This window comes from Diachasmimorpha longicaudata, chromosome 4, assembly GCF_034640455.1.
Source record: "Diachasmimorpha longicaudata isolate KC_UGA_2023 chromosome 4, iyDiaLong2, whole genome shotgun sequence".
Lineage (NCBI taxonomy): Eukaryota > Metazoa > Arthropoda > Insecta > Hymenoptera > Braconidae > Diachasmimorpha > Diachasmimorpha longicaudata.
Genome location: NC_087228.1, coordinates 4,584,057 through 4,607,042, shown reverse-complemented (window position 1 = coordinate 4,607,042; position 22,986 = coordinate 4,584,057). Strand labels below are relative to the sequence as shown.

The 22,986-nt window shown below is 33.9% G+C and overlaps 2 protein-coding genes and 1 long non-coding RNA gene across 5 annotated transcripts; 1 reads left to right on the top strand and 2 right to left on the bottom strand.

Annotated features, from left to right (window-relative positions):
* Positions 1–45: 45 nt before the first annotated feature.
* Positions 46–5,814, bottom strand: LOC135161393 (mitochondrial ribosome-associated GTPase 2). Of its 3 annotated transcripts, XM_064118924.1 has the most exons (7): positions 5,643–5,767; positions 5,307–5,488; positions 2,511–2,750; positions 1,717–1,836; positions 1,295–1,633; positions 591–962; positions 46–260 (listed from the first exon to the last, which is right to left on the bottom strand). In XM_064118924.1, exons 3-7 carry the CDS (start codon positions 2,748–2,750, stop codon positions 99–101), a joined length of 1,233 nt encoding a protein of 410 aa, XP_063974994.1. In that variant the 5' UTR covers positions 5,307–5,488; positions 5,643–5,767; the 3' UTR covers positions 46–98. The 3 variants fall into 3 exon arrangements, with proteins under 3 accessions (XP_063974994.1, XP_063974993.1, XP_063974995.1); XM_064118923.1 differs by lacking the exon at positions 5,307–5,488 and having other exon boundaries at positions 5,643–5,798; XM_064118925.1 differs by lacking the exons at positions 46–260; positions 591–962; positions 1,295–1,633; positions 1,717–1,836; positions 2,511–2,750 and adding an exon at positions 3,468–4,781 and having other exon boundaries at positions 5,643–5,814.
* Positions 5,815–6,550: 736 nt separating this feature from the next.
* On the bottom strand, positions 6,551–13,830 carry LOC135161402 (uncharacterized). The gene is made up of 4 exons (XR_010298773.1): positions 13,075–13,830; positions 12,389–12,624; positions 11,795–12,059; positions 6,551–11,093 (listed from the first exon to the last, which is right to left on the bottom strand). It is a non-coding gene; the product is annotated as an uncharacterized LOC135161402 (long non-coding RNA).
* A 698-nt stretch (positions 13,831–14,528) lies between these two features.
* Positions 14,529–21,170, top strand: LOC135161396 (plasmanylethanolamine desaturase 1). The gene is made up of 3 exons (XM_064118931.1): positions 14,529–14,781; positions 15,720–16,150; positions 16,871–21,170. The coding sequence occupies exons 1-3, from the start codon at positions 14,529–14,531 to the stop codon at positions 17,129–17,131; spliced, it is 945 nt and encodes a 314-aa protein (XP_063975001.1). The 3' UTR covers positions 17,132–21,170.
* The last annotated feature ends 1,816 nt before the right edge of the window (positions 21,171–22,986 follow it).

Here is a 22,986-nt window from a genome sequence, read left to right as displayed (position 1 = left end):
AAAGACGAAGTTTAAGGGTAGGATTTGAAGAGGTAGATCAATACGTTTTTGAAAATTTTATATATTTACTATATTACATGAAAAATATAAATGTTACATTACTCAGAAGATTCTCCTGACTTTTCGTTTCCAAGTTTTGATAGTTCTTGATCATACATGACACGCAGATCTCGAAGCAACGTTGGAATATTTGTCCCCATTTTGGCGGATATTGCAACCACCGGAATATCGATTTTTTCCTTCAGCTTTTGCAGCTTTTCCTGAGTTAAAAAAAAATAAATTCATTCAATTCAAAATGGCATTAAATTTTTTTCCATTAAAAAATCGTCAACTTCATAATTTTATAAAAATAACAATTATTAGGAAAAATATTATTATTATTTGGCTCTACTTTCATAATCAATCAATTATTATTAGTATTATTATTGAGAATTTAATTTCAAATGAATTAATGAATAACCTAAATTTATTAATTTGAAATTTTAAGAATTAAAAAAATTAAAGTCTTGTGTTCGTAAACGTCTAGTTAATGAAAGCGAGATCAATTATTTTTGGTGAAGACATTAAATTCAGCTAATTTTATTCATTACCTCGGCTCCAGGGATATCAATTTTATTCGCGATGACTATCTTCGGCCGCTCCATCAATTTATCACTGAACTGATTGATCTCGTTCATGAGAATGTACAACTGCTCCCAGGGTTCCTCCAAACTGATATCCAGAATAAACAGTAATGCAGCGCATCTTTCAGCATGTTTAAGGAACATTATGCCCAGGCCTTTGTTCTTGTGAGAGTCCTCAATGATCCCAGGTAAATCGGCAACAGCTATTTGTTCGTAGTCATCGTACTGCACCATTCCTATGTGAGGTTTCAGGGTGGTGAAAGGATAGGATGCCACCTTCGGACGGGCCCGAGTTATCGCACGAAGAAGAGTGCTTTTTCCAGCATTTGGAAGGCCAATCTGTCCATCATTGTATTCAATTAATTTTTAAATAATTTTTTAGTGAAGAATTTTTTCTTCAAGTCGGAAAGTGTGTACTAATGGCTCGACTCAACAAATAAGATATTTTTTGAAAAATCCTTTTCTGAAGTAAATGAATATTCATTAAAATTTTTTTTTAGTCTCTAGCTGACTTATAACCAACTCCAGAAGCTATGAATTCGTCTCCAATCTTCGGTCATGAGACGCTTTGTTCATGTGGCCAGCTCGTTAACCACTAGACCAAAAACATCCTCCCATTGATAACAGACAAAATTTTAAAAATAAATGGGATTAAAAATAAAAAACTTTACCAATCCAACATGTGCCATAGACCTAAGTTCAAGGACATACTGTTTCTCCTCCCCCTTGGCCCCAAACTCAGCGATTCTCGGTGCTTGCTGAACATCAGAAGTGAAAAAGGCATTTCCATGTCCCCCAGCACCTCCTCGAGCGGCGATAAACATCATCCCCTCCTCCTCCAGATCACCCAGAATGTTGCCGTCAGTGCTTCTGATAATAGTTCCAATGGGCACTTTGACAACAGTGTGCTGTGCATTCTTGCCATGACAGTCTCTATTGTACCCTTTCTCACCCTCTTCCGCGGTGATAACGGGTTTCAGGTGGTTTAAACTGGTGACGTCCCTCGAGACCTGGAGCAGTAGAATTCTGGCTGTCAAACGATGGATTAATTCCTTAATAAATTGGGGAATTTACGGAGACTGAGCTCAATTACCTGGAAGATTACGTGACCTCCGTGACCACCGTCTCCTCCGTCGGGTCCACCGTGCTCGTTCGCCCACGCCTGGAGGAAACTTATGGAACCGTTTCCACCCTGTCCCCCGGATACTCTCACCTATGGATAAAAAATTATTAAATTAATGGGCGGAAATTCAACGGATGGGTAAATCAGTCCTGAGATGAGGTGCAGAAGAATTAAATAAATAAATTTAGCGAATTCGGTGGCCAATTCTATCGAATTGCTATTATTTTTGGATGATTTTACTGAAGTATTCAATAGATATCGACGTTTCCATTCGATTGAAATATTTTCAATGAGACTTTTCGCGTTGCAAATTTTGCAAGTTATGTTGTTTGTCTTCTTTATTGAAAAAAAGAAAAATAGAATGCAAATTGGATCCGAGATAATTCTATAGAAAATATTTTTGTCAAATAAGTTGAATTGAAATAGAATTTTGTCTTTTTTACTTTTAATGTTCAATTATCAAAAGCAAATGAAGAAATTTTTAAGAAAATTCGCCTCTTTTTGGATTTTGTTACGAAAAAAAAACAATCAAAATTAAGGGGAAGGTTAAAAAATGGAAATGAAAAATTTATAATCAATATCATATATAATCATAATAATAAGATATTGAAGTTTTAGATTTCCCACGACTTCACAGTATTTTTTCAAAAGTTATTCATGAAAAAGATTAATCAAAGAAATTTGCTATTCATCACAAATATTAATTCTCCAAATGTTTCAACTATTTCCAACTGCGTCTCAGCAATTTCATTCGGATTACTCACCTGTTTGACATCCACAAAATATTGTAGTGTATCTCTAGTGGATTTTGGTTTCCGGCTTCGCAATGGAAGTGCCACTGATTCATCATTCCGAAAACAACTGGTACAATGAAATAACTTGCGAGGATGTTCTCGAATCAAGTGTAGTTTAACACCTCGTATTATTTTACATAACTCTGTTGGATTCTGTTTTCGAATCGAATGTCGTATTACGAGTGAGGACAACCTCTGGAGTGCTTGCATCTGCAACAAACGATGGCGAAGGTATTTCAAACATTTTTTAATAACAATAGTCAGTGAATATTTTCGTGAGCAGCAATTTATTTCATTATCGAAAGACCATTACATCGAGTTTACCCCAAATAAATCAATTCATAATTTTTCTTGTACTTATTTGTGAAAATCATTATAAGAAAATGGTATTAGATTTTTCAACGCGTGTCCGTGCATTTTTTAATTTTTTTGAGAATTGAAGGCCTGTCTGCTTTTTTAAAATTCAGTTTTATGACGATTTTCCCTAATTAATTCTTCCAATATCAGTTTTTTGAATAAATAAGGTCTCTAATTATGAACCGAATCTCACGGTTAATTATTTCATTTAATTTTTAACGTTTTGAAAATTAATGAAAAAGATATATTTATTTTATTTTCTTAAAAACGAAAGAACAAATTGTTTCCATTCAGCAAGAAATAATAAATCACTTATTTTTAATAACAGGGGTGCGAATTTTTGGGTTGGAATAAATAATATGGAGAAAGTGAAGCCAATAATTAGAGTATTGACACCATGCAACAAGTTTAATTGAAAAAATTAGACATGAATATTTCAGATGATTTTCCAGCTCTAGTTGAATCCTATAATCCTCTGTCACAACCCACGATTTGCACTTGTCACTGTTTATAACAACCGATATATCAGTGTCACGCTATGAAGTATTTACAGATAATATAGCATTACATGATACGCATTACAGCATTACTGTTATCTTCTGCATGTTCACTCGATCGAAAACAATGTGCGTCGGACAGGCGAGTAGACATGCCAGACAGTACTGAGTATTTTAATCCTGCATTTAAGTATTGATCGGTAAATATCAGATTCCCTCCAAAATTAGGGGTTTTCAGGGGCAATCGAGGGTGCCATCGACGACACAGAAGTTACGTAAATATTAAAAAGTATGTTTTAAAGGAAAATGGAGGATCTCCACGAGATGTGTTCGAATATGGAAAGAAAATAAAAAACAATTTCATTGAAATTTCCGGAAATTGTGTTGACTCTTCATTATTGGCTCCTTTATCGCCGGGTATTTTACTCTATTCCTATACTTTACGTTCTCCAATTCAAACCAATTAAAAATATTGATTATGAAACTAAATCAATGGAAAATCCTTAACATTGAATTCTTTAAAAGTCGCGTACTTTCCAGTATTTGTCAAACTACCTAGAGACAATTACACCAAGTTTTTCCTCCAACAAAATCGAAATAAAATTTTTATGAATTTCTACGACTCTTCCTCTGTACAGTGGCAGTTCGTCAGAATGATAAATTAGTCTGTAACTCCTAGTTATTTTATTGGACTCCGGAAATTCGTAGAGTCTGATGAATTCCACGTTTTTAATGATTCGTCCAGCCCAGTTATGCAAAACGGAATAAAACAAAAATTCACCGAAATTTTCGGGAATTGCGAATGTGATATCAAACGCGAAGAACGGAGGAGCCAACTCATCAGTATTTACTTCTCCCTCGCCAGTCACTTCGCGATAACTAATTACTCTTGAATTTTCAATTTCTTTCGATATCAAAACTTCATCCGAAGGCGTAGAGGGGAGGAAATCACGGGGACCTGGTGCTGATACTTTTTCAAAGACATGAGTAAGTGCTTCGATCATGTGAAATTTTTTATCCAGTCCACGGTACCCCGTGACTTCATATCCTTCGAACATATCGACACAAAAATTCTCGACTGACGTGAGAACGAAATCACCGTGTGCGGCCATTTCCCTGGCCTTCCAGGAGTCGTCCCACCGCCTCCTGGGGGCATCCCTCAGCGTGCCACCCTGACCGTTACACAGAGTCACCAGGATCTGACCATTCGGCTCTAACAAGCTGCCAGAGGACACGAAAAAGTCTCTCAACAATTTTCGATTCTTGTCTAGGCGCATTTTACTACAGCAGTGGGGAAAGTTGAAGATTATTTTATCGAATTTCTGGGATTTCAGGACTACGTGTTCCGATAATCGTGTCGCGTCTACTCCGAGTAGAACGGACACCCCTAGAATGAAGACAATTATGATTTTCTCACGGCCACAGAGAGAGAAAGAAACAGAAGTTGATAGAAAAGGAAATGAGATTTTTCACTCGTGGAAAAATTGAATGGAAATTTATCTACAATTTTGCTGAAATGTATTCAATAATTCTCTTTTTTTCGTAATAAACGTCCCCAGTTGATGCTTTTTTGTCCAAAAATTATTCAATCGGTCTTTTAACACTTTTTCTCACATATTTTTACTTATTTACATTTTAGTAAAATAACAAAATTGAAACATAATTATCAAATTTTTTTCTCTAATATGAATGTTTTTTGTAGCAAGTTTTTTGGGATTCTGGAGATTTTATCCCTTAATATCTTTGGACACCCTTTTATAAGTCAATTTTCAACAGAATAATTCATCTAGACCAAAAAACTAGAATTTTTCTACGAAACCCTATTTTCTTCAGTCTAGTTTTTTCCACTGAATTGATCCTGCTCATTCTAAAATTCCTTGTCAGTGTCACGTGTTAATTGATTAATACAAACCCTGAGTTTCTAGACACTTGATATTATTCTCAGCCTCTCCACTGATGGCTGAAGACTCATAACAAGTGGAGGTGACCTGAATTTTGAGGTTATGTTTAAGCAAACTCCTGGAGAACGAGAAATTCCCTTCCCCCAACAGAAGTATTTTGTCATTCTCGTGAAAAATTGACAACCGCATGTTCCTGGATAAGAAATATTCTCATAAACAGTCTCATCTCAGTCTCAATGTTATTAAAAACCGGTGCCCCGGACCGATTGATAGTAAACAAATCGGAAATCCATGAACTTGTCAGCCATTGTCATTAACAAACAGTCGATAATTAATGAATAACAAACCTTAGATATTTGCTTATCGTTTTCAGTCGCCAATTATGTCCATCCCATGAGTAAATAATTAATAACTATTTGTCAACAGCCACAGAGTTGTGAACACCAACCAATGGTGGGGGTAACTGTTGTTACGTTACGAAAGACCACGAGGTGCATTAATTTTTATTTCCCAATTCAAATGTTCAGTCAGTTCAGGCAATTCGCCACCTCGTCCCTTCGTCCCTTGACGTTACTCTGATACTTAGGTAATCGTTAAAATTATCCTGTGATTTTGTTGTCGATCAATCACAACTTCAATAAATTATTATTCTCCGTTAAAAATCATAAACAATGACGACAAGATTTTGTGTCTAAAAAAATCAGTTTAAGTCTAGTTTGGCTTCTGCAGAAATTATTGATTATCGATTTTTTAATGAGAATTCAAATTTGAAAATTTTACCATCATTTCATGGTAATGGGAGTTACATAAAAAATTTAATGGAAAAATCAATATGTCCGTAAATTCACCGATAAATGAGTATTTTCCGTTGGAAACGGAACACAATAAAGGGAAATTGATAAGTAAAATTAGTTTTATCTTAAAAATCTACGTGTCTCAAGTTAGAATTTTATTTGAATCGTTTTCCGGACATTTTTTAGAAATAATTGTACTGAATGAATTTTTATTACTCTATTTATAGCAATAGAAAGCACGTGAAATAATTTATCAAATAACTGTTGGATAGAATTACAACAGATTATAATAACAAATAAAGTTTAATATTTTTTTATTCGTAAACAGCTCGGGAATCGCTACAGGTGGAGAGTAATATATGGATTTAATTAATTTATTCTCACAAAAACAACAACTATTTGTTTATTCATTTTTACTAGTAAATTATGAGAGATTTTAAGAGAGGCTGGGGAGGATGTGAAACAAAGAAAACTTTTGTAACATCAAGGAAATAAATAATAATAAAATAAAAAACATTTTAAAAATGTTTATTCCTTTGTTAAAATTATTTTAAAGTGATGTAAGCCACAGTTTTGGATTACTAACACAGTCAATATTTTTATTTACAGTACATCAAATTTTTCTTTTCATATTAACGTTCTAAATCTGGAGTCGACATTGTTTAAATTTATTTGCATATTTATTTAATCTGTTTAAAGCCCTTTGTATCGGTAAATTGTAGTGAAAGGCGGAGAATTTTGACTTTTGAGCCGATTCAATAAACAAATAAGATTTCCTTTAAAATATACAGAGTACACAACAGAAGATTCATCTCTAGACATTTTTTTCATGAAGAATGTTATCGTCTCACGTCAGAAATAGCGAGCATTTACGCTTTATCAGAGGAAATTGCTGGTTAAAGTCAAAGGATGTCGGTATAACTTCGTAGAAACGATAATATAGTTGAAACAAGAAAAAAACACGAATTCCACGATAATGATACCTCGCACTCTGACAATTTTCCCTAATAATTCTTCTGGAATTCAAAAACGTAAAAAACAATGCGAATCCATTGGACCTGATTTTTTCTCCTGAATTAAAAATTCTTATCCCAATTGTGCAACAAAAAGTTACTCAACTAGTAGATCAATTGTCAATCCCCAAAGAATTATTTATTCAATTAATCATTAGTGATTTGAGATCAAAATTTGAATAAAACTGGCAGAACAGAAGATTTATCCTTTTAATTTTTTCAATTCTTAAATTATTTTTTAAGAAATGCTCGCATAGGAGGAATAATTATTGAATATTTTTTGCTGGATTTTCTTTCAGCTGTAAAATGTCCTTATGACATGTTTTGTTATAAAAAAATCTCTCCCACGGAATATTTTAATTAGGAAAAATGCTTCTTTGGTCTTATCCAATCGCCTTCGGACATGAAATTGAATTATCAGTGATGACTTCACTATCGAAGGGTATCCCTCGTTAAATATAAATCCCACATCAGGAAATTTAATTCCTCGAATTCCATAAGGTCATGCGGATCGATATCTAGGTCGTTTCCAGCCATCTACAGACCCCATTTAATTAAATCCCCTGATTGTAACAGCGTCGCTGTGAGAGCATCCAAATGAATGAAAGTTTATTTTAACTCGTCTTGCCGAAGCACGCGGACGACTGCTTAATTCTAAAATTATAAATACTAATCGTAGAATGAAAATATATTCGATCTATCAGAGGATTGCATAATTTATTTGATCCTGATGTACAACTTTATTTTTTTATTTTTAAAAGAAGTCGTTTTTTCATAGTAAAAATCCAAATCTTTGATGCATTAAAAATCACCAGAAATTAAAGTTCGATTCATTAATGATTATTTTGTTTTTTTTGTAATTCTGATGTGAAATGGACGAGAAAAAAATTTTTTGGCAAATTCAAGTGCTGGTACTGGAAATTTTAGAAGGGGAAATGTGTATTTTTCCGGATTTCTGGGGAAATTTAAGAGAAATCGTGATAATTATCACATTAATTAGTTTACAATTTTTTAGAGGATTTGTTTCTAGGAGAATCAAATTCAGGGAAATTCCGGAAAATTCAGATAAAAATGACGAAACGCTTCGGAAAAATTCCGAAAAATTTTCTTCGCCCATTTTTTGCTTCGGAGTAACGGTAAAGTTACGTAATTTTTACTGAATATTTCTCTCCGCATAGAAAATTTTACGAAATTGTCGGGGAATTATTTCAGAGCGTTTGGAAATTTTTGTTTTCCTTTTCTGATTTTTTATTAAACTTTCCCTGCATTTTTCGCAATTTTTCCTAAATTTTTCCTGTTTATTTCTATTTTCTCATTAACAGTAAGAAAAGAAACTCTAGCATGAAGTAAATATATTTTCAATTACTTCGGATTTGGCAAAAAAAAAATCTTTTCACTAAATCCGAGACTGAAATGGAAATTCGTATGAAATCGATTTTATCGTAAAAAAATGTTTACTGAGTGCTAGATTTTTTTTCCTTTGTGTACATCGGTCACTCAAATATAAGGAAATGTCAAAGAGTGTAGAAGGCACAGCTGCACATGTTGGACTTTAAAAAATTCGTTACGACCTGTTAATGCATGTGCTATGCACCACGGAAAGTAGCGGGTGAAGTCTGACCCCGGGAGAACGGCGTCTACGTGTCTTTTGACTCTGACCCGGGATCGATAAGGGTGAAAACAGAAGGAGAATCGATTTAGCAAAAGGTAGTTACGTATTTCGTCTTCGAATGTTTGGAACAATAAACCGCGAAGTGACAGCAGAGTTAATTATAGCGACGGTGATCTGTAGAATTAACAGTGTCTGTGATAGATTTCAATGTCATCACGAGGAATTAATGAGCGACAGAGGAAAATTGTTCGGATGTCGTCGGGGAGCAATATGATGTACCCGTTCAAAATAGATGATGAGCTATCCCCCTACCCGGAGGGAAATATTTTTTTACTAGAAAATAATTGTCAACGTTTCCTGAGACGATTTGTCTTTTAAAATTTCGGTTTTTACTTCTGAACGGAAGCTTTGGTTTATTTTTTATTGGAGGGTGCTGGACGGAGATAACTATTGGCAGAGAATTGGGTTCGTCATCCGGATGGAGAAATAATTTTCCAGTGATTTTTATGGAATTTATCTCTACCGGAAATTTCTAATTTATTGTATCGGCAGAAGGGAAAATTTTGGAAGGTTTAACAATTTTTAAGAAGCTTTTGAACTGTTTTGATATTTTGTTGCTGAAAAGTCGGAAGAGAACAGATTTTTCGTTGGGGTAAAATGGAAATCTGACTGGAATTGTTACTGGAGAAGAGAATAATTTTTTTCTGGATATTTTTATTCAATAATTGTCTTTGTTGGAGTTGACATTGAATATTTAAATTGGAAAAACGGATTAAAAAATAAATTGAGCGCTTCTTGTGCTCATTTTGCTCAAAATCCCCGAATTTTCCGAAATTTCAAGGAAAAAAAAAATCAAAAATGCTAGAATTTTCAATAAAATTGGAATAAAAATGTTTTTTTAACGATTTTCATTGAATTTTTCTCTCCACATCCATTGACACTGAAAATCAACTAAATTGTAGAATTCTCTTGACTACGTGCCTTAAAATTTCGCGATTTTCCGGAATTTCCAGTGAAACTTAAAATTTCCTAATTTTTCACCCTCTAAATTGCGTTCGCTACCCCAGTCCCAAAAATCGCTACTCATTTTCTGTTCTTTCCAACCGAATAAACTGTACGACTGCCAGAATGTCAAACCGGAAGTGCAAAAAAATATATATAAAAAAGGGACTGGAATGAGCTAGAACAGGACAGTGATGAAGAATCCGCGGACGTGGAGACAAATAATGCCGATTTGTCAGTCATTTACACACAACGAAGTGATGGCTAGTGTTCCATGTGAGGCCACGATCGATTCCCCAACATTTTATGACTCCCCAGAACCGGAAGAATAGCTAGTTGGGTAACACTGACTCTGGGGTACTGGAACGAAGGAGCGTAATCATTCATGAGCCTTCCATGGATTCCCATGGGGTAGGAAATTTAATGGAGCTTGGTACCTGCATTATACATATTTCAACATCTTCGACTATTACACAAATTGACCTAAACATTCCCCAGCCCCCATTGAATTCACCAAACAATATTACACGTAATATTTAATAACAAAAAAATTATTTCTTGGTGGGATTTTTTTGGCTATGAAATTCTGTCGAGCAAATTCTACCGTCAAATTGCATTATTGTAAACAAAAAGATGTATTAATTGTTGATAACCTTGGTTATGGAAATTGTATAATTATTAATTAATGGGAGAATTGAAATGTAATTTTTGTTGTATTTTTTTCGCGCACTTGAATATTTTCAAAATATCTGGAAATTTTGTCGTTTAAAATGTAAAAAGATCTGGATTCCAGGAAAACGAAACAATTAAATTAATAAATTAATAAATTCTAGGTAAATACTTCCGGGAAAATTCACAGAAATCAGGGAAAGTCAGCCAAATGTTCCTCAATCATTAAATTCATCGGAAATTCATGTTTTAATTGAACCGTCAAATTGATTACCATTAAAATTAAAATTTATGAAAAATAACTTCCGTCGTCGTAGGGAAAATTCCTGGTGCGACATTTCCCGAATAAATAATTCACCGGATCGATGATACCCAATGCCAAGTGAAATCAATCCTTCGCCATTAATTATGACACGATCATCAAGTCCCTCGTGTCTAATGACCAGTGAATTTTACTGGAGTTGCGGTCAGTGCCGTCTTCACTTGTCCTTCAACGATGAATTCGAAGCGGCGAGAACCGGTTACGAGTAGATGAACCGACAAGTTCAATGGACTTTAACAATTCATGACATTAACAATGAGTTTATCTGCAGCGTGTGTCGGATTGCATGATACTCATTGCTAATCATATTCAGTCTGCGGGGAACCTGTTGATGGACAATTGGCCTGGCACTAATCAATTACTATCAGGTGAGACACGACGACAACCTGAAACGTAAATTTAATAATTTAGGAGACGAAGGGCAAAAGACATTATCGATTTTTTTTTTTCATCAGATTGAATTGTGATGGAAGATATTCTATAATAAAATTTAATCTCCGTGAGTGTGGGCCAAAGAAATATTCTTACGAGTTTTTTGGTTAACTATTTTAAAAAATTCAAATTTTTTTAACTGGGAAAATTAATTAGTTAATTACAAATAAAATTATTACGATAATAAAATCATATGAAATCATTGTATAACTGAAATTTAATTGAACTAAATAATTTATTATCCACCGCTAAATTATTTAATAAACATTTTTTTTTATAGAAAAAAGTCTAGATTTTTTTACACAAATTTCTAAAGAATATTTGTCTATAAAAAAACTTCAGTGTTCACTTCCAATTTTTTCTTCGATCTTCTCTCAAAAACTCGTTTTTTCGTTTCAAAAACTCCCAAATATTTACAACTAAAGATGTTTACTGGAGCCCCGAATCCACATTTTCCCATAAAATTTCTCTTAAAAAAATAAATATCACAAGAACTCGAGTACAACTTCCTGAGAAACCGTTATTCTCTTCTGAAAACAATTTCTCATTCATCCAATCACTGAAAAAAATTCGATTACAAAATTTTCCGATAAAAAACCAACAAAAAACCAAGAAACCGGTTTTAAAAACCTCGTAAAACCTGTCCCTCCCCCACCTCTGAAAAATCCTCTCGCCATCGTTTGTCGGCGAAAAAAGGCGCCATTAGAAGGCGCTGCGAGCGTCGCGACGCAGGGCGTCGTCACCACACGGCGGAGTGAGTTTTTAGACATTCACAAAACCAATTGCAACTGTTCCACAAGTCTGACTATCCGTCTGACAGGGGGTTGGAGTGGAGGGATTGTCTCGTCTACCGCCTGGTATGCGGCAGTGTGCGGTGCCTTGGTCCCTCGGCACGTCGTCTTACCCATATCGTGGCTAATCTACTTGGAACAAAAAACACTTTTTTACCAATAAAAAAATATAAAAAAAAATCCGCGACCCATCGACGATCGTCGAAGACGTGTCAGGTGAAAATATCGAGGATTCGAGGGAGAAAAATCGTCTCTCGGACCGAGTTACGAAGGTGGGAGTGTACTCGGTAATAGACTAGTATCTGTACTGTGCCTTCGTGTACGTTAGACACTGAGTAATAGTTTAAGACACCGAGGTGTATCAGAATTAATGATCGAGAGGCGAGGCCGGTCGGTGATTTTAATCAGTCGATTTTCTTTTTCTCTCGAACTCTGACGTCTCGATTATTTTTACGTACCCCTTTGGATTTAAGATCTTTTCTTCACGACGTGGTACAACTTTTGTCGGGTAATTACGGTTGCGTGTCCACGAGGACGTCGTCGACCTGGCACCAACAGAGTGTGCCTGGGTGATCTGTGTACGTGTGTTGAATGTGTGAGTGGCAGTAGAAAAGGTGCGTGCGTGCCGTTTGAATCATCGCTGGTCTCATCACTGAGAATTTCATTCGTAGAAAACAAAATTGTTGAGTGGACTCTATTCATCAGAGAGTATTCATTAAAAATGAATATTATGTTATATTTAATTGGGAAAAATAGAGTGATTGAGAAAAATTATCAAAATATAGGAAATAATAATTTGGGAAAATTTAATGGTTGTTTTGTGAATTTTTTTTAGTTAGCTATTTTTTATTTAATTAAAGGTATTGAAAAAATATAAACATGTAAGATTGGGCGGTTTAACTAATTGTTTTGTGTTTTTTTTTGCGTTTAGACTTTTTTTTAGTGACTGGATATTATTTTAGAAAATTAGAAAAATGTCTCATTCTAAAATTTGAATAATAAAGTTAGTCTGTAAATCGTTTTTTTAATTATGCATATTTTTTAATTGAAGGTCACGGAGAGAATTGTCTGATGCAAAGTGCAGTGTTAATCGTTAAAATTTTATTCATGGAAATGAGGATAATGTTCGATGTATTCTATTTACCTCAAATGTTTCTTGAAAAGTGAAATTCAATAAGAATTGAATGCGATGTGCGTACGATTTACGAAGAATCCGGATAGTGCTGATAACAATTGATAACAATCGGGTATTCAGACGTTTACAAATGCACTTGATAAATTTTTTCATTTTTAATTATGAATTTTTCAAAATTGAAACTCACTTGACGATTCGTTCACCAAATAATATGGTTTTGATACGGGACATTGGGGGGATCATCGCGAGAATTTTATTTGCGCTAATAAACAATATAGTGTTATCCCTCTCAGACTATTTTGTGAAACTGAAACCGATTGCTGGATTGATGTGACATTCGGGTGACTCATGACAAGCACAAACTGTGCTGATAAAAATTGATAAAAATCTCCCATTCAGACGTTTAAAAAGCCAGTTGCTAGTTTTAAACGATTTAAAAGTGAACATTTTCAACATTAATTTATTTAACAAAATTATGATGTATTTTCTGTTCGTAAGCCCCTGTAAATTACACTTAGAAAATAATTAATTGCTTCCTAAAAAATGAATGTTTGTCCCCATCAAAAACATTTTTTTTTCTCTCTTATGTTACACCCAAAAATATCACTATAAATTAGAAATATAATTATAGCACGGAAAACATAATTTTATTCACGTAAATAAAAAAATCCAGTAGACTCCATTCGTTTCAAATAATTCCCCATAAAAAAAATTAAAAAATCCATTTAACAATATTTTCCATTTCCACTTTCCTATTTTTCAGAAATTTCGTTCGACAACTGCTCCACCAGAGTCCAAGCCTCACCCATGATCCAGTGGAAAAGGTCATCCTTTCACCTCCATTCGCTGAAATGACCCCTGAAAATCATCTCAAACGATTCTTCAAAAGGGAAATCAAGCTCGCAATTAATTGACATTCGTGCGCCTCACGTCAGCCTCCAACGGTGGTGATAAAATCTGATAAAAATCAGTCGTCGAAAGGCCCCGGAATATTCTCATCCTCAATGATGCACATTCACCACTGACTGAAGCCTCCTCTGACGAATTATCAGGCAAAATTCCCCGAAAGTAACCGAGATAAGAGAATTACTAGCCCTGAGATGTTGATCCTCACGGTATTACGTGATAAAAGAACAGCAAATATCAGACATTCGTGACAATATTCAGTTTGAGCACGTGACCTGTGTCTGAGATATTTGATGTGGTAATGTGGTAATCGAAGATTTTGACCGGTGTCATGTAAACAATTGTGTTTATGAAGAGGGCATATCGACCCAACACACAGTTGTCACTTGTGTCGTATCCACTCGTGACGATATCTCCTGACTCGATTTTCCAGCGCTGGCACTAGCCCTGAGGTTTGGAAATGCTGAAAGGCCACGAGATGTGATAGCGAGACTGAAGGAATATTTTTGCTCTCTCGTTTCGTTACTTTTGGGTGAAATTACCGCTTGATTGGGCGAATGGACATAATGACTGTGCATACGTCATCGACAGTGCCTCATATTGAGCAGGCAGCTAGTGCTGCTTGCACCATGGCCACCAAAATATTAGCACCGGTTAAGACTGAACGACAGATTTATGAGAATTCAATGCTGGAGGATGATCCCAACGCCAATTCTGTGGTGGGGAACGGTAAAGACGGCGACAGGAACACCCCGAGGTGGGGGCCGAATCACAGAGGAGCACAGGAGCTCGCTAATTTGTACAGCACAGGTGAGAAATATTTTTTTTATAATTAGTTGAAGGGTGAGGGAATAGTATATGGATTGTGAGCCAAGACGGGAAAGTCATGTTTTCCTGTCTGAGGTGCACCTGCGATTTTTCAATACGATTGCAGAGGAAAGTTTGTATTTTGGGGACTGGAGGACGGGATACTTTCCGCCCTAGACTGGAATTTAAGGGAGATAGCGGGATTTTCGTAATTACATTTGTTGTAGAACTCTTTTCGTTCTACAAAAAAGGTTCTAATGAAAATTTTGGTATTTTCCTTAGATTTCGAGATATTCATTAGAAACTAGTTAATAGTCGATGATTTATGCTGTTGCACCACTCGGAACGGATTTTAGACGGAGATTTTTATTGATTTGAAAAACTCGACGCTTCATAATTTTGAAAAGGAAAATGTCTCTCATTGAAAAGGAAAAAACTTTCGAAAATACATTCTGTAATTTTCCTGAGAATGGAGATAATTTATTGATGATAAGGAAATGATGTCTCAAATGACTTTACCATTTGACTGACTTTCTTTAATGAATGTTTGAATGAAAAAAAATTCCTTCAAAATTTTCTACTTAAATGACATTCAATAGCTTTTTTAAAACTCAGAAAGTAGAATATGAAAAATATTCTGCTCAAATCGCAGACTCTCTCCCATTCTTGAAAAAATATTTCTTCCATTTGTTCACTACAAAATTGATTACTATTGTACTGAAGACCTTTGAATAAACGTTTTACATAAATAGAAGTTCTTCTGTTAAAAAAGACATGATTCCCTGACATAAATTTCCCAGTTACACCGATAAACTTATCATAATTATTTACATAATTGCACAGCGCCTCGTTATTTAATTACCTACTGTATGGGCAGCGTTACCCCGATAAAAAAAAATTAAATCCGTCATTACTCATTACTCTGTCCATTATTTCAACAGGAAAGAGGACCCAGGAGTGTATTTGCGTTGGAATTTTTATAACGCTAATGGCTGTTAATTCATTCTTTATCGTAATTCGCCTGAGACTCGAGAGCCTGAGCTCAATACTGATAGCAGCACTTTGTGGTATTGTTACCGCTGATTTTATATCGGGACTCGTTCACTGGGCTGCCGACACATGGGGCTCCATCGAGCTGCCGATACTCGGTAAAAATTTCTTGAGGCCTTTTCGTGAACATCATATTGATCCCACGAGCATCACGAGACACGATTTCATTGAGACTAATGGCGACAACTTTATGGTTACCATACCAGCATTGTCCAAATTAACGTGGGATTTTCTCACTCTGCCTGAGAGCGATATTGAGAGGAGATTTCTGTGGATTTGCTATTGGTGGCAATTAGCGATATTTGTTGCACTGACCAATCAGGTGAATTATTATAATTTTAACTCAAGGGATCATGACTGTAATTTAAATGCAGATGAAAAGCCGGAGTTCTTGGGGAATTTCCGATTTTTCTAAATTTAAAAAATCGGTTTTGTCGATATTTTTAGATTTTTCGTGGTCGATTTGTTTTTTCTCATCTGATTGATTGTGACGGAAGATATTATATAATAGAGTCCGATGCCTGTGAGTATGGGGATAAGAAATTAATTTGTTAGACCTTTTGTTGATAGATATTTAATGCAGATTTTGTTGCGTTTTTTTGATGAATCGGTATTTGAAAATTTTTCTAAAGAGAATTCATAGACATGAATTTACTAGTTTTTTGGTTGATTCTTTAAGAGAATTCGGAAATTCAGTGAAAAAATTAATCTTCTTACTTTAATTATGATTAATATTCTTCACACCAGTTGCAAAGTGGTAAAACGAAATAAATTGACTTATCTATGATTTGAGTTTTTCAGCAATATCTCCAAATCTAACAGAAATAGTGGAATTTTCCTCATGACCTTGATTGTAGCTCTCAACTTGCTCACAAAAAAAGTTCTAATAAAAATTTTCCTGCTTCTCATAGATTTCGAGCTATTCATAAAAAACTGGTCAATAGTCAGAAGTGACTGGTGACTGGTGTCGTTTTATCACTTTGCCACTGATCCAATTGAAAATATCATGGGCTTGATTAACTGAATATTTCGTCAATTACAGATACACAAATGGTCTCACACATATTTCGGTCTACCAGGCTGGGTAGTATGGCTCCAGGAGCATCGCATAATTCTACCAAGACGTCACCACCGTGTCCACCACGTTGCCCCCCACGAAACGTATTTTTGCATAACAACGGGCTGGTTAAACTGGCCCCTTGAAAAATTACGGTTCTGGTACGTTTTAGAAACGATAATTGAATTGACAACAGGTTACAAACCACGAGTCGATGACTTCAAATGGGCCCAAAAGAGATCTTGAAACTTAATGAAAAAGCCCATTTATTTATTTTTTATGATAACGTCAATTCGATAGGGCGGGTTCCCTTTATACAGCTGAATGAATAATTCAATGACTGCGATCATTTACTCTCGCAATTTGCTAATGGAATTATGGAGATTTTAGTCACAAATTAATTAAACGAATGTGCACAGAGTCGTTATATTTATTCTCGATTGACGAGGAACACAATGGGCCTTAGCAATTTTTTATACTGAAGAGAATTTGCTGAACTAAACGCTTTCGATAATAAATTATTAATAAATCATGTGGAATTAAAATTTTGGGGGAAAATTTGTTGTTTCGACGATAAATTTGGCTGGAGTTCTGTTAGTATTTTCCAATTGATGTTTTTTGGGCGAGAAAAGTCCATCGATATTGAATTGTTTTACAGATTATTCTGTTTAATTTTATTTAGTTTGGCGTGAATAATTAATTCTTAAAAATTTAAAAACTTTTTCTTGACTTTTTCATGAAAAATCCATTAAAAAATTATGGGATTCAAGTATCAATTTTTAACAGAATAGTCAACAGAAAGGGTGGACATTTTCATTTATTTATTTAAATGCAACGAAATTTTAAGAACTTTGGTAGATTTTTTACCGTAAACCTCAAATTTTTCAACTGAATTTTTTCTCACGTGATACACAAGAGTTTATATAGCACAAAAGAACACAAATAATGTCAAAATGTACCACAATAACTCTTTGCCACAAATGTCGCACAATAAGTCTAAAGCCTAATAATTATTTTTCAATCACAAATATTATAGATAATAATAATTCAAGTGGGTCATTAACAATGAAAATCAAACGAGTAACGTTGGAATTTTCCCTGAACCTTCTGGACACATGGGTAACTAACAATAGCTGCAAATGAAACCGGAACAACTACTGATAATTTACCAAAGAATTAATTAACAAAGAGAAATAAAGCAAAAATCAAATGGATAACAACGAAATTCTCCCTGAACCTTCGATGACATTCGGATTACTAACAATTTATACGACTAATGACAAATTAATATTTTTATTTTTATTAGAAAAAATTGTAACAATTGTTTTCGCCCAAGAGTTGAACAAAACTATTGTGTAAAATTTCTTTTTCGATGATCTTTCGATGTGATATTCACGTGAGTGCATTGCGTTGTTCAGATTGATGATTATCTGAGTATTAATTGTACAATTCTCAGGTTCAGGGACCAATGGATGAGCCTATTGCACGTTATTGCGATCGATCAATGAAGCTTTTGTTATTGATTCGTTGGAAAAATGCTTAAATTGATCGCTTACGTGATGCAATAATTTTTTAGCCGTTTGTTTACATATGAAGATGATTTATTTATTGATAAGAAAATTCTTATGAAAATTGTAGATAAATCTGGCCTATGATTTTGTCGAGAAATTTTGCTGAATTTTCTGTGGAATTTTGGTGATTTACTGTCGATTTTTCATTGCAAATTCTGTGGCCTTGAAATTTTGTGGGGAAAACATTTTGCAAATTGAATGAAAGCAGAAGATAAACATTATTTTGAAGATTTTTAATGGAATATAGTTTTAATAGGACAATTCCAACTGAAATAAAATGAGGAAGTCGACAGTGTTGAAGGAAAATCAGTGGAATTTTCCGGCGAATGGCCTAGATTTTCTATTCAAATTTTCCTAAGTGAAATAAACAAGTGACACGCGCCGTCCTATTGAAACATACCTCAATCGCTTCAAATCGATATTCACGTAATTCGCTCGATAAACGTTTTTTCTCGATCAGTTGAAGACGTAATTTATTGGCTGCCGTAGGTCGCTCTGGTAATTGATTAATTTCATGGACTTGCCCGTAGTGTGATATTCTATTTTGATATAAAAATGGTGGATCTGAGAACTTTTAATCTGAAAAAATTACATAAGACCAGTCTGTCATGTCTGGGAGCCTTATCTCGATTCTCCACCTGAGAAAAATCATTTTGCAATTGGAGAATTCGCTGGACAATTCTATAAATGGCACACCAAATTCACATAATGACACATAAAATTCAATAAAGAAAAGTTGGTAATTTTTCGTAACGAATGAACTATTTTACGAAACAAAAAACGGAAACAATTCATCAGCTCCGTAAAAACTCTCACATGCTCGAGAGATTTTTATTTTCTGGTCACAAAACATTTTCTTAATTTTTTATGGCGAATTACGGAAATTATTTCGTAATTTTTACTCTGTGGATTTTCCATCGAATTCTCTATCAATTAATTATGTAATATCAATTCCGTGGGGTGAATTTCCCGGTCGTATTTCACCCTTTCCAGGGGTAGGGAAAATATAAAGTGAAAAACAAGTGAAAATTTAATGTCAGAGAATTCATACGGAGAACGACAAGATAATTTACTTCACAAAAATCTTCATAACCGCAGTCCACGTACCCCACAACGTATGTCAGTAGTAATTACCGACTGTGATCAGCCAACGGATTATAGTACCACTTTTGAATAAGTATTATCGTTATTGATGGCGTTATTGTTGTTATTGAATATACAGAAAATAAATTGAGGGAAATATTTTTTTTCAAAAGTGAGTAATATTTAAAAAGAAGCAGTATATGTATATATTAAAGTGATCGTTGATACAACATTAGTCTAAAATTTCTAGTCAGGGGACATTGAAAGTGCTGGAGACAGAGGGCATTATGGATTTGTAAAATTTATTGTGAATGAACACACGATAACGATAAAACCGTGGCATTTGTTGGATTCAACTGATATTTAAAAATCATCGCAAAACATATTTTTTTACAAATTGTAACAAATTATTTTTGGCTTTTGCCACGATTATTTGTTAGACAGAAATGTTGCTTCATGCAATTCCAAATTTTTTGATACAAATATGAGTGATAACATTTTTAACATCTGCCATTATGTACGAACTGCGACAATTTTTGTCAAGACTTAAGATATACGCTTTTAGAATTCTTCGAACGGATAACAAATGACGAATATTTGAATAATGAATTACATTAGCCGCTTTATTGTTATTCTCTATTGAAAATTTTATTCAAATTCCATGAGCTGAAAGAGCTAATGCGATAATCTACAACATTTTGAAATTTTCATCCACAATTTTTTAAAATATTTCACACATTAAGTAAATGGATTTTTATTTTACTATGAAATCAATTGTGTCGAGAATTTTTTAAGAATAAAAATAAGTTTTGGACGTCAGTTATCGCTAAATGCACTGAATTTTTGTATTAAATTCTTTCGTATTGAAATGAAAAAAAATAGTGAAAAGAAATCTAAAAATCTATTGAATGAAGTTGAATAAATTTATGGAGAATAAAAATTCTCAAATCAGTAGCAAAGGGGTAAATTGAGGTACCTTGACTGATCGTTGAGCCGAGTTTTTGAGGAATATCTCCGAATCTAAGAGAGATAGAGAAATTTTTGTCATGACATTTGTTGTCCTACTTATTTCGCTCTACGAAAAAGGTTCTAATGAAAATTCTGCTATCGCTCCTGGATTCCGAGATATTCATCAAAAACTGGTCACTAGTCAAAAGTGACTCATCTCGTTTTACCACTTCTCTAGAGAAGTGTAATTTAAGTTAAAATAGAAAAAACACAAACTCTGATATTCGACTAACAACGAAACAGTTTCTAACCATCGAGCGTCTTTGTAAAGCAGTATAATAAATAAATAAATAAATAGTCTATTCGCATATGCGTGTTAATAAGTGAAATAAGCAGTGTTAGTGCAGTTGATATAATAAATTGGAATTTGTCACGTAGAAATAAAACAATGTCTTGTGATAATGCAAATTTTATATGTCTAATTTGTACAGAGATATTTTAATTGAATTATTTTGGAGTATTGCCAATTAATCGGTATCACCTTAGCATTGAAATTATAATTTCTCAGTTGGTGAATGAAAATTATTGCGATGTGTTACGAATTCTACGAAAAATTAAAGAGATGTGCACAAATTATGGAATGTAAGAGGGAAAATAAATTATTTAGAAGGATCAGTGATTAATGGAGTGGATAAATCATTACAATAAAATTCAATTATTCATTTCTCCTTTATTCTTTTAAATTCTATATGCTGACTCGTCGAGGGTAAAATTTTATCTCATAACATAATTCTTCTCGTACTGTTATGCACACAACAGATATTTAATCAACTGTGTGGAGGTATTGTCTGCCCCTCCTTCTCCTGATTTTCTTTTACGATTCATTTTTCAACATTTTTAAGTCGACTTACTCATTGCTTATCGCCAATAGAAATTGTGCTGTCTGCACGACTAGGAATGAGTTGAAGGAGCTTTCTTTTAGAATAAAAGATTTTCCATTTTTTGCTGGGCCTTATTTCTCTATTGTCGCAGCGCTAATTGGAATTTGACGATCGAACAGTGAAATTCGAGGGAAAATTTAATGAAACGAAGTGGTACATTTTCAGTTTTGCATTTTGAAATTCTTCGCTGTAAATTTTTCCTACATTTTCCGCGGATTTTTCAGATGAAATCAGAGGAACTTTCAAAATGTTTAAATCAATTATATGTTTTTCATCGCCAATGTGAATTTCCTCTTGAAATTTCCTGATTCCTTTACCAATTTTGAAGGATTGAACGCTATTTCTGCGAAGTTCTGAGGCGAGTTTTTGAACAATATCTCCAAATATGAGGAAGATAGCGGAATTTTTGTTCTAACATTTTCTGTAGCCCTCAATTAGCCCCACAAAAGAGGCAATGATAAAAATTTTGCTATCTCTGCTGGGTTCTGAGATATTTACAAAAAACTGGCCAACAGTCGAAAGTGACTCATTTCGTTTTCCCAGAATTGAATTCAAACTTCAACAGAACTTTTGAGAAAAAGATTTCGACATTTTTAATTAATTTCGTAGTTCACAAATCAATTCATGTACGAGTTTTGATCATTACGACACGTGGAAAAAATTCCCCCCAAAAAATGGTAAATTTCCCTAATTATGTTGTTGATAATCAGCAATAAATTGCTGTACCAATAACAAATTATTGATAATTCATTCGTAAGCATTTTTAACTCACAAAATTACTAACATTGCTCTCAATGATGTATTTATATTTCTAGAATAATCTCGCACTATGGTATATGGTTTACACAAGATTCTAAATGATAATCTGGTCAAAAATTATAGTATCACCTACAACTTGGGGGGGATAATAATCTCATTACTCGCATAATTTATATAATTAATGACCAGGATTAATTACAATGTTTCAATTATGCAAATTGTGACTGTGACATAACATCATAATCATACGCAATAACAGTATTAAAAGTAAAAACAGTATGAAAAATTATTGTATTGTTTCCCAATTTTCTTATTGTTACGTTGTAGATTCAATTTCCAATGACCCAATCTACAATTTTCGGATAACCAATCTGTCAAGCTGAGATAATTTTTTTTTTTGATTTCTAATTATTATTTACTCTCTCTACTGTCAATAGATCGAAGATTGACTCACTGGAAATTAACTGTGCCACTTATGATATAACTTTTTAGTTATTTCTTAATTCTTTATATGTTTTATAGTACAATGAACATATAAGGTTGAATCAAAGAAATTTTTCCGAGAAAAAAAAATACCAGAATTCTCTTGAGATTTTTTTTATCCAATCCATCGAGAAGGAATTTAATTGTGAGGAAATTCCGTGGGAGGTTTCACGTTTCCTCTTCCGTTTGGTTCAAAGTGGTTTTAGAATCCCATCGAATTATTTTTCCAATAATAATTTTGCAGGAAAAGTCCAGGGGTTTCGAAGTATTTTAGTTTAATTTCTTTCTGATCATTAAATTCATGAGTAAATAGATA